Source organism: Zalophus californianus, chromosome 15 (assembly GCF_009762305.2).
Source record: "Zalophus californianus isolate mZalCal1 chromosome 15, mZalCal1.pri.v2, whole genome shotgun sequence".
Lineage (NCBI taxonomy): Eukaryota > Metazoa > Chordata > Mammalia > Carnivora > Otariidae > Zalophus > Zalophus californianus.
This window is the reverse complement of record NC_045609.1, coordinates 63985431-63997489: the sequence shown is the minus strand read 5'-3', so window position 1 is coordinate 63997489 and position 12059 is coordinate 63985431. Positions and strand designations below refer to the sequence as shown.

General features: G+C 42.5%; 1 protein-coding gene across 2 annotated transcripts in view; it reads right to left on the bottom strand.

The window, feature by feature from the left end:
- Positions 1–12059, bottom strand: part of SORCS3 (sortilin related VPS10 domain containing receptor 3) — a 633396-nt gene that overhangs the window by 28622 nt on the left and 592715 nt on the right. For both annotated transcript variants that reach the window (XM_027597074.2, XM_035724341.1), the window contains exons 17-19: positions 7871–7984; positions 6189–6360; positions 3622–3808 (exon numbers count right to left, since the gene is read on the bottom strand). In XM_027597074.2, the coding sequence (XP_027452875.1) occupies positions 3622–3808; positions 6189–6360; positions 7871–7984 (473 nt within the window). The remainder of the gene's footprint in view (positions 1–3621; positions 3809–6188; positions 6361–7870; positions 7985–12059) is intronic.

Sequence of the window (12059 nt, the reverse complement as noted above, 5' to 3'; positions counted from 1 at the left end):
GCCTTGGCCCAGCCACACACTGTCAGATACCTATGCCTAAAAAAATAAAATGAGATCTCCTTCTCCCTAAACTCATGCCAAACGAAGGGATATGCTTCCATGAATTGGCACACCATCAAACATAATCACATTTATTCCAGCTTTAAGACAAGCATGTTTGGCTAAATGGAATCTCAAGGAACAACAACATGTAACAGCTTTTTAGGGCAAAGAACCTGAGCCAGAAGCTCCAGGCTTCAGCCTAGGGATGGACACACCATAAATCAGGGAGAAGAGAGCTGAAGGGAACACAGCAAACTCCTAAAATCCTGTCAAATAGTGCTCTCTTTGATAAAAATCTAATAATCTATGTGAGATTGGTTATTATGGGTGGCTAACAGCTACTTTTGTTAGCTAATGGCCCAAGGTGAGGCCAAGAGCAGTTTCCGCTATAATAACTGTCTGGTAAATGCAGCCATGATTGATGTGGAGGTAATTATGAGTGTGATAAAAGTTTCAAGGAACATTTCCTCCTTCATGCACATAACCCACAGTATAAATCGGTTCCTTGCTGTTGTATTTTTTGCCACTAAGATACACTGGTCTTTGCACCCTTCAGGCAGGTCCACTATTGGTGGAATTAGGAATATGGGTGGGGCAGGGGGTTGGGATAGAGGAAAGTAAAATTTCTCTCTTTGTCTTCATTTTTAAATGCAACGGAAGTGCCAGGCAGAAAGTTAGTGGGTAGTATTTAGTAATTACTAGAACAGGTCACATTCATCATGTGCCAAGCTGGGTGGTAAGTGGCATTGTATACTGTGCAGGGAAATGTTAACATAGACTTGAAATTGCCATCCTTAGAAAGACTTCTGTGCAAGATTGGTCCTTGCTAGCATCTGGAAACTTGGCTTTGAGAGTGTTTCCAGTCAACACGTAAGTGATAAGAGTGGTTCAATATGCCTAGACTGTTTATGCCAATAATACGGTTTAATCTAAATATGTATTTCCCTTAGGATGTCTGGAATTCTGGCATATGCTAGGCAGAGGATGCCTACTTGACCAGTCCCCAGTAAAACCATGGGTACCTTATGACCCAGCAATTGCACTACTGGGTATTTACCCCAAAGATACAGATGTAGTGAAAAGAAGGGGCACATGCACCCGCAATGTTCATAGCAGCAATGTCCACAATAGCCAAACTGTGGAAGGAGCCCAGATGTCCTTCAACGGATGAATGGATAAAGAAGATGTGGTCCATATATGCAATGGAATATTACTCAGCCATCAGAAAGGATGAATACCTACCATTTACATCAATATGGATGGAACTGGAGGGTAGTATGCTAAGTGAAATAAGTCAATCAGAGAAACACAATTATCATGTGGTTTCACTCATATGTGGAATATATAGAATAGTGCAGAGGACCATAGGGGAGGGGAGGGAAAACTGAATGGGAAGAAACCAAAGAGGGAGACAAACCACACGCGACTCTTGACTCTGGTAAACAAACTGAGGGTTGTGGAAAGGGAGATGGGTGGGGGAATGGGGTAACTGGGTGATGGGCATTAAATAGGGCACGTGATATGATGAGCACTGGGTGTTGTAATCAACTGAGGAATCATTGGACATTACATCAAAAACTAATGATGTAGTATAACTTGGCTAATTGAATTTAAATAAAACAATAATTAAAAAACAAAACAAAACATGGGTACTGAGTCTCTAAGGAGTTTCTCTGGTAAATAGTCCTTCTCACGTGTTGCTAAAACTCTTGCTGGAGGAATTACACGTGTCTTGTGTGACACCATCGGGGGAGGACTCTTTGGAGGTCACAACTGGTTTCCTCCAGACTTTGCCCCATGGCTCTTTTCCCTTTGCTGATCTTGCTATTTCCCCTGTAATAAATCATAGTCTGAGTATGATTATATGTTGAGTTCTATGAGTCCTTTGAGTGAATCAACAAACACGACGGAGTGATCTTGGGGACACCTGAACCATACATATAACCCAGTCTGATTCTCATAGCTTCCCTATAACATAAGTATTCAAGATGAGGAATCAGAAGTTTTTAAAGAGTATGAAAGTTGACCAATATTATATTGTTTATATGTTTAACAAAGGGATATGATCAGATTTCAAACAGAGGCCCCTTTGATCTAAACCCTGGCTTATGAATACCTTGCATACCACTTGCCTGGGTTTTTGACCTGGTGCTTCTGGCACAGAATGAGTAGAATTGGTGGAGCGTGGCCCATTTCTAGCAGCCCCTGCCCTCCCCCACCAGAAGGTAAACTCTGCCAGGCCAAGGCAATATCTGTATTGTTGTTTCCCCAGGTCCTTGCAGAATGCCTTACATATATATATTAAGAACTCAACAGATATTTGTTGAATAAATTAGTAAATAATTGGATGTTTTCTTTATATTTCCTATTTGTTGTTATAAGAGCCCCATGAGGCAAAGTACCAGTTAGAATTAAGCCATTTTAAAGTTGGAGTTCAGAAGACCCACAGAAGAAATAACTTATCTCATGGCCATGTAGCCTGGCATCTTTAGGGACAGAACTGATCTATAATCCAGGTGTCCTCCCATGCACATCCCCCTATCACTGTTGGTCCTTAACGCTACTATTAGTATCAAAATGCTGGAGACTAGGCAGCTTATGGTTTTCCAGAAACCTTTTAAACGTGGGTTGTTTATATAGTGGAATTTGTCATCACTCAGTTGGAGGTACTCCTTGTATTCACTTAGACTCTTTTAAATATACATTTCACCATAAGTAGCATATTACTCCCAAAACATCGTGGGGTATATAAATTAGAACTACAGAATCCCTTAGGCCCATGAATATCACTGATAAAGGCATACGAAATCCATACCAGACCCATAACCACACGTTTTGACCCAACATTCTAAAATCATAGTATTTAAGTTTTAGTTTACATGAATTAAGTCCCAGGATAGCGGATACACAAAACGTATCCCGGACAAAGTACTTTGGAAGTTCAGCTGTTGTTTGCTTTGTGCCAAGCAACAGTCAATAGCAATGAAATACTTTCTAGGACAACAACAAAAACAAAAAAAATTGGAGAGTCTTTACAATTGTTCATAACAGGAATGAACTTGCAGTAACCTTGTATGTAAGAATTAAGTTATTTTGTGTGTTCAGGACTACAGTTTTAAAAATCCAAACGTGTCTCTTTAATCCTTCTTTGGCTCTTCCAACAGAGATTAGAAACTTACTTTGATTTGGGCTGCCTTCACTTACCACAGCAGCTTGAAAGTGAACCTGTGGCCGTGAACCAGATGAGTTTCTTCTTCCTAGATCCTTACGAGTCTCCAAAACAAAGGGAAGGGACTTTGACCTGAATGTGTGTCTGCATGTGTACACTTCCATCAGAACACAGTGGAACTGAAAAGAAGGGGCCAGTTGGGAATGTTACCCCAACTTGCAAAATAATCAACTTCAGTATCAGAAAACTGAAACACGGAGGAACACACATCTCAGTCTTTCAATTTGGGTCATTATTTGGGGTAGTAGTCACACCAAATCTAGTCTCAGCTCTGCATCCCAAAAGTCTGCGGACAGCGGGAGTTGCCAACTGGAAGGCACAGAAGAAAGGAGACAGTTCAGGCTACTTACAAACCACATGCAGGAAGAGGACAGCTGTGTCCGAGCCCAGGTTGTTCTCCGCATAGGCCGTCACCTGGAAGATCCCCGCACTCTTGTACACGTGCTTGATGCCATCCTCAATGGGGCTGAAGTTAGCATAGGACACCGCAATTCCATCCCCGAAGTCAACCTGGATGTTTGTCCTTTGGAGATCACCCTGAAGGAGGCGGGGGCGGGGAGGAGGCAAGGGGGAATAGCAGTTGGCCGGGGCTCATTCACATGGTCCAGTCTGACTCCTATTGGATGCTTTGTCCTGTGCCTTCAGCATCACCCTCTTGGGAACCCAGAGCCTCTCCCAGGGGGCTGAAGCACCGTCCACACAATCATCAGACTCTTATCAGATATCCACTGGGCACTATAGGCAGGTATTATGGACCTGTTATCCCCGCATGCCCAGGGCTTGGGGCAGCCTGAGCTGGTTGAATGGGTGCTAGGGGATAGCGTAAAGCCTCTAGGGAGCTCTGGAGTGGGAAGGCCGATAAATTCCCTGGCTCCCTCACACACTTGGTTGAATTATTCCTCTCCTGTGTCAAAATCCTAACAATAGCAATAATAGTAACAGCTAACACTTATAAAGTTTCTTTCAAGTTCCAAGTAATTAATCTCCTCACAACTTTATAATGCAGAAAGCATTACTTCCAATTTTACAAATGGGGACAAAAAGAAATTAAATAAGTAGACCCAAGTCTCACAGCTAGTAGTGGAAGAGTCAAGTTTTGAACCCAGGCAGTCGGGTTTCAACACTGATGATCTCAACTACATTGCTATAATTATAATTGTTCCTATGTTTTGAGATTTATTATTATGTTCTAAGCATTATGCTAATCACTTAACACATACTCTGTACACTTTCAAAATAACTCTGTGAGGTAGGATGATTATTCCCAGTCTAGACATGAATCCTGCATACCAATCAGAATTACATCTGTGCTCTGTTGACCTTGGATTTCCCTAAACCTGCCAAAGCCCCTCTTCCCTGAAGCCTTTTCCAACCATCCCAGCTCACAGATATCTCTGCCTCCTGGAAGGCCAAGAGCCCCCTGGGTGCTGCCTGGTGGTGTTGCCTGGTGGTGTAACGGCATGGGTTCAGGTGAGTGCATCTTACCATCCCAAGCTGATGCTAGGCTTCTTAAGAGATGATGCTGAACCCCACCCTTCTTTGTTCTTCTTCCCACTACACTGGGTCAATGACTTTGGATAAATGCAATTGAACCTGACCACAAAACAAGGATCCTGGATGAAAAAAGAAGAATCGGCTCTATTTACATGGTTGTAAATAAATGGTTGCAGATGGTTGATGGAATAAAAAGGGATATACATCATTTTGGAATTATGAGCCAATTCTTCTGTCCAGTGAACGTGCACTGATCACAGTTTCATGTTCTGCCCCTTCCCCTGTGGCAACCCGGATGTGAGTGAAATATTGATACGTGCTCCCTTGCCCCCCGCACAATGGTGACTACCCTTGAGTTTATGAATATAAATTGAAGTGGAAATGAACTGGAGGCAATTCAAATGGATAAGATCATGGCTCTTCTCATCCATTCAAGAGAAGGTTTTTATAATGCTGGTCCTGGAAACTCCCTAGTGGAAATGTGATAATGACCTCCTCTGAATCTTAAAGTCCTTTAATTCAAGTGCCCAGTGTGGGTGACGGCTGAAGACTCTGTCAACCCAGGATAAGGAAACTTCACTGTCCTGTTCAGTATGGGCCAGACTTTAAAGGTTTCTAAAGTATTCACATTTGGGAAAAAAAACTCCTGGCTTGCTTTGGTCTCTTTCCAAGATCTGAAGAGCACAGAGCAATTTGCATACAAATTTAGAGGGCTTTGTAAATCAGGCAAGCTTTCTTGCCCCACCACCTCAGCAAGGAGTGCCTGAAAAGCTCCCTGGTTTGGGAAAGAGATGAAATAGCTCATATAGGGAGCAAGAAGCATACGACAGAGCTATTTCCATCCTGGAATGAATGAATGCAGGCTGATTTTACTGCCCCGATTGCAAAAGACACAAAAAAGTGAAATAATGGAGCAACTAGCTGATGGAAAAGCAACTAATGTGACATTCTTTATACAAATAAGTTTAAAGGATGGCAATAATCTTCCCCTACACTCACACTTATACTTTTAAGACCCTTTGAAAGCCTTGTGGGCTTTTTTAATCAGGGGGGTTTAAGGGTTAGAATAAAGCAAAGGAGGCTCCAGGGAGCAATAGAAAAAAATATGAATTCCCTTCTTCTGGCGAAGTTTAGAGTATATGGTCTTCTGGTGATAAACATTCCTCCAACAAAGCAGACCCTAAAGGGGGACCTCAAAGAATATATCCAGATCTGTATCTGCCCAGAGACAAGTGGGACCCTGCAGCCTGGGTCTGTGATGTGGGATGAAGGGAATCAGGTCCCAAAATATCTAAGCCTTCTTTTACCCTTTGTGTCTTCTCAGCATTGACTCTGGGACTGGGACCTGTGGGGACACATGATCTTTTTCTTCCCTCTCTAGAAACAGTGAGTTATGACCTCAGAGATCCAGGACAACACATACCTCCTCCATGAGGATGATGAAAGTCGCATTATGCCCCTGCTCTGCCACCAGGCGTCCGTCGGTTGTCACCACATGGAGGCCTCGAGGGGCTTTTCCAGGACACATCTGGGCCTTGGCCGTGTACTTCTCCCTCAGCCCGTCCGTGCAGTTGTTGGACACAATCCGCCGGTACCTGAGGAGTATTGACAGTTGTCGGTGGTGTGGGGTGAGTGTGCGTGCGTGTGTGCGTGTGTACACATGCACAGGTTAGAAAAAGAGTGCAAGAAAGCCAGAGGGAGAGATGTTTCACACAGCTGCTCCTAAAAACTGAGTCTCAAAGAATGCAGCCATTTAAGAAGCCAAACAAACGCTGAGGAACTGCTATCCCTCCATCTGAGGAAGAGCAGCTCTTTAAACATTATTATTGATCCTAACTGGTGAGCCACGGATCAGATCAGTGTCTAAACCAGCCAAGAAAAATCAATGTCTGACTCACATGCAAGACGGAAGGAGGCAGAGCCACTGGACTAGTGGAGCAAGAAAAGCAAGTGCTCCTTTCTGTGAGGGAGGGACTTGTTTGTACTTCCCTATGGCCGTCTCCAGTTCTCTCTGTAGCGAGACGCAGCTAGAAGATTAGACTCCTAACTCTGATTCATCAGGAAGCCTTTTCCTGCCTTCCCTCCACCCCCAGGACGTCAATCCAGCCTTTCCTACCTACTAGTCCTGGCTCTGGAGCCACTGGGCTATTTTATAGCACATTTTCTCTCCTTACTAATATTTCACTTCCCACTCAACACAAATACCAGATCAGAATCGCACATTTGAAGCTCCTATGCAATCCTGCTGAGGGAAAATTAGCTCAGAAAAAGCATGGGAAACCTCCCCACAAAGCACTGTGGCCTTTTAGGACAAGGGCATCTTTGTGCATAGTGATGCCACGTCATGTCACTTGACCACTGATCTGAGCACAGGAAGCTGAGCCAACAGCTTGTCCACTGTCCTGACCTGTAGGATAGACACTATTTCCACTATCTATAAAGCTGCATACAATCAACCTCCTGGTAAATGCACATAATATAAATGCACATTAAAATGTGAAAGGTGCTGTCTCAGACCACCAATCCATTTTCCAAATCTCTTCTGGGCCATCGAGGTGGCAAAGGAGAGGGGAAGACAACAAGTCTTTAAGGCAATATTTTATCAAGCACCTGAGTAACTGCATGTGAGCAGAGAGAGAAACACACATATAATCTGACAATTAAAGAAAGTGTAGCTTGACCTTCTCATTCCAGGAAGCCCTAGAATGGGACTTCTGAATTTTCAGTTTCAGTTTCCAGCATCAGTCTAGGAGAGCTTCAGTCCATCCATCCCTGGAGGGCACTGTAACATGTGCATACCATTTGTATTAGTTTATTTTTTCAGGGTCCCCAAAATAAGGTGGCATCTCTTTCCAGAAGATAAGGCCTGACCAAAATAATAGCTATGGTCTGTCAGAGGCAAATGGAAAAAGGTACTGAAATCTAGGAATCACAAATCTCTTCAGATGTTCCCAAAAAAGCTACAGAACTCCTCAGCTTTCCTCAGAAGCCACTTGTAAACAAACTCTCTATGCTCCAGATTGCTTCAACAGAAATGCTACCTTTGATACCAACCTAGAGAAACAGAAGAATAGCGATTAGAGTTTCTTCCGGTGTTTTACTTACCCAGTACTGTTAAGGTAGCTTTGCCCAAGGCTGCAGTCCTTTGATGGGGATGCTGGGTTGTACCAGAAAGCTGGGACACACTGGCTCTCTCCATGTCTCTCATAGCCATAGTCGCTGTTCAGAAAATGAATATTGCACACTGGTATAGATGCACAAATGCTAAAACACACCCCCATACACACAAACACAAATACATCCCTACAGCCTTCCAAAAAGCCGCAATGCATTTTTTCAAATATTCCCAGCAAGAGCAAATATTCGTACTTTGTGAACGGAGTTTTGGATTTAGAAATAATCCCAAATCATTAGAAATCCAGTGTAAAGAAAGAATAGTACATTATCAAATGAAGATTCCAGGTAAAAAAAAGGTATGGATGTACATCCTATAGCAGGTACCCTGGCTGGAGGTGGGTGTCAGGATTGCTGGAAGTTTAAAAGCATCCTCTGGATCACAGTGGAATTACTGACAGAAGTAGGTGACAATGACAACCAAGAAGATGATTTTAAAGGTCAAGATTCACTTCTGGGTAAGAGTCCACAGATGTTATTTCAAAATTAATTTCATAGATTTTATTTTAATTTTTCCTATAAATTCTTTCTCAAACAAATATATACATTTGCATTCATATAATACAAACAGCCATTCAAACTGTCCCAAATACATATAACACAGGTCCCCTGTTTCCCTACAACCAACAACACAAAACTGTGGTTCTTTTCCACATTTTCATGAAAGCCTAGCTATGATAAAATAAAGAAATTCAGGTATGATTCCCTTCTCCTTCCCTCCCATTTCAAAATGAAGAAGTAATAGACCAGTGTAGAGAGGAGGGCCCCCATCTGAAATGCAAATGGTGTTTCCTTACTTCTTGGAGTTTCATAAGGCTCCCACAGGCATAAATGTCAGGGTAGAAAAAGAGCAATAAAGTATTATTGCTCTTGAAACCAACCAGAGGTCAGTGAGGGTGGCTTCACTTGGCAGGAGAATTCATGTTTCTAAGTTAAGCATCCTGAAACCCACAGACCAGGCAGAACAATCTGGACATCTGAATATTGATCCATTGAGTGTTAATGAAACATAAAATAGCAAAGAAAGTCACTCTCTCCAGACCTACCCCTCCTTTCTTTTTCTGCTCTCATGTTCTTTGAGCCAAGATTTAATTAAAGCCCAATGAAAATGGAGGCAAATTTTGGTCTATGTGTGTGACTAGGGCAGAAATGGAAGGAAGATAGGAATACAAGTTCAATTCCACGTTTATTTATTACTCAATATGTACTGCACTGTCCTGGGAAAGAAGAGCAACAATCCTTGCCCTCAAGGACTTTTGAGTCTTTGGGGAGAGGGATACAACATGCCTCAAATCCAACCGAAGGAGCATGAAGCAGAACATGATGATACGGTATGAAGTGGTACAGGTAGGAAAGCACCAACTGATTATATAAAATGTCTTCCCAGCATTGCCACACCCTATCTCCTCACCATCTTCCTCTACACCAAACTCCTGCCTGACCAGTCCAGACCAACTTTTCAACCCTCTTTGTCTCTGCATGTGTTATTCTCTGGGCTTGAAGCCCTCTACCTTGTCTGTGTCTGATAGTTTGCTAAGTATTCTTCTTCAATATCTAGGTCAGATGACGCCTTCCCTGACTCCCCAGACAAAATCTCTGTGACCACAGCATGTTGGAAACTCTAAAGCTATAGAGACCTCTGTTGGTTTTGCTTGCCAATATAAGAGTTCAGACCAGTACTTAGGATGTTGGAGGTACTAAATATTTACTGGGTGAATGAATACTCCATTTATGTTTAAAAATCACACTAATTATCTCATTGCATTGGGTCTATCTGTGCAGGGAGATGTGAGCCCATAGTTGACCTTCCTGTGTGGACCACAGAAAGCATCCCAAGTGCTCCAGATTCCTGAGCTAGGAAGGTGGAACTCAAGACCAGCCTTGATATATCATGGCCATGTTTATATGAAACTGGAAGAAAAGGAGAAAGGGACATGTCTGTCAAGCAAATTTTTAGCCATGCCTCCTGATCAATGATTGGAGATCTCCCAGCCTGCAAGTTCACTGTGGACTCAGTGTTGTGGCAGCTTGTAACCGCTCGTGAGAATGGACTTAAAATTTCTGGAATTTTGTAAGCTCATTAATGGTTGTTAAACACAGCCATTATCAAAACTTAAGTTATTTCAAATTTTAATGAAATAAATTATATTTGAAAGGTAACAAACACTCAAACACACAGATTCCTCATGATTTTGTTGTATTTATTATTATAAAAATATTATTTTATATGTAAAGCATTAGGTATTATAATTTTACCTACGCTCCTGAGGTTATTTACCTTTATGTACCTGTGTGATAAAAAGACTATATAATGTTGTGCTACTGCACATCTCTTCTCAATTCTGTATTCACTGATGTTATGTTGGTAGCTTGAAATTGGCCACATTTGGGGATATTTATAGCAATCAGCAAATGCTACTAATGAGGGCTTATTTATTTGTTCCAAGAGAGCTGGTAGTTAGATATTTACCAGCACAGCACTGAATATCTGATTTCCAAGCATTGCTTACCTGTAGAAACATTTGGGCTGTGGTGTGTCTGCACTGCTTCTGGAAAATTCCCCACCTGCTATATGACTTAAATCTATTGAATGTTCTGCTAACCCTAAGAGATATTAGTAATCTTTGAAGGAAGGGTGCCCTCCTAAACAGCTTACGGAAGGAGAGAAATGTCTTAATGCTCTTTCCTAAATGGAACCATCTTTAGCAGTTCTGTTCAGCTCTGCTACGTGTTAGTGATGCAGTAATTAAAAAAGGTGCATCAGGCATGCTGTTTTGCCCCAAAGAGAAAAAGCACCCCATTAATATTTAATAACATTAACAGAAACATCACTGGCTGCCCCTAAGCTGTGGACTTCTTCATTAACTTCTGCTAAATGTATATTAAAATCTCATACTGCCCAACCTACCCCCCAGCTCTTGTGTTTGCATAATTTCAACAAACAAGCAGTTCCAGCAGCTGCTCCAACTTCCTGGGGGAAAGGTGTTTTTCTGTTGAATTGTGACATTTGGAGAGAATGTGCCAGAAAGTCTGATTTGCCTCGGGGAAGTATGCTGCCACAGCTTCTGCAAACACACAAGCAGTTTCCTTCCAGAAATAAGTCACCTCTGCATCTTTCTTGACTATAAAAGGGTTTAGAACTTCTAAAACTTTAGGGAGAAACTTGTCCATTTCCAGGAGATGTATGTCCTCCAAATCCCATTCAGGGAGAAGCCTTAGACCATCTCAAGAAGGAATAGACAAACTTCAGAAATCACAAAGTTTCTGCATATCAGAACTGGAAGGGATGCTTGTATTTGTTGGGTCTAATCCTCTTAGTTGGTAGATTGGGAGGGAGAAGCAAAAGAGGAGAAGTGACTTGTTCAAGATTGTACACAGCTGACAATGGCACATGGAGGTGATAATGGAGACTCCTGACCCTTGAATCAGCATTAGTACAATCTCATGGAGCACCCACTTAATTGTCATAAGGGAGGACCCCCTGGTCCCCAGGAATGACATTCTGAGACTCTTGGAGCCCGCCCAGAAGTCATGGTCTCTGCTGGTGCAGCTGCTGGGGCTTTCGTACTCTCAGGCCACACACAGCCCTATCATTGCTTCACGGACCCCCAGTTCCTCCGTTCTCCCATTTGGCAAGCTGAGATTCCAGAAACAGTCCTCCACAGGTGTTTCTGTCCCACTTTAGGAGACAGAATCGCCTGCTGGTTTGGGATTGGACAGATAGAACTTTTTGGCAGGCTCAGAGTGAACACTCAACAAACTGGAGCAACCGTAACAAAAACATCAATACAAACAATGGAATAATAATTAACATCGTCAGCATTTCTCTAGGGCATAAGCCTAAATATAGGCATAGAGAAAGATGATTACATTCGAACTATTTCAGAAACTGTTTGAATAAACCAACAAGCATCCCTCAAATATTTCTCCTTACCAAACCCCATGCTAGCCATCTGCCCTCATCCCTCTACTCATCAACAACTCATCCCTCAACTCATCCCTCTACTCCAACAGTCTCATACAACTGCTTTTTTCTGCAGTGCTGCCCTTATTCCTTGTACTCGACAGAAAGTCTACACAGCTCCATCACCACCTCCTACAGGAAGGCTTCCATCATTAC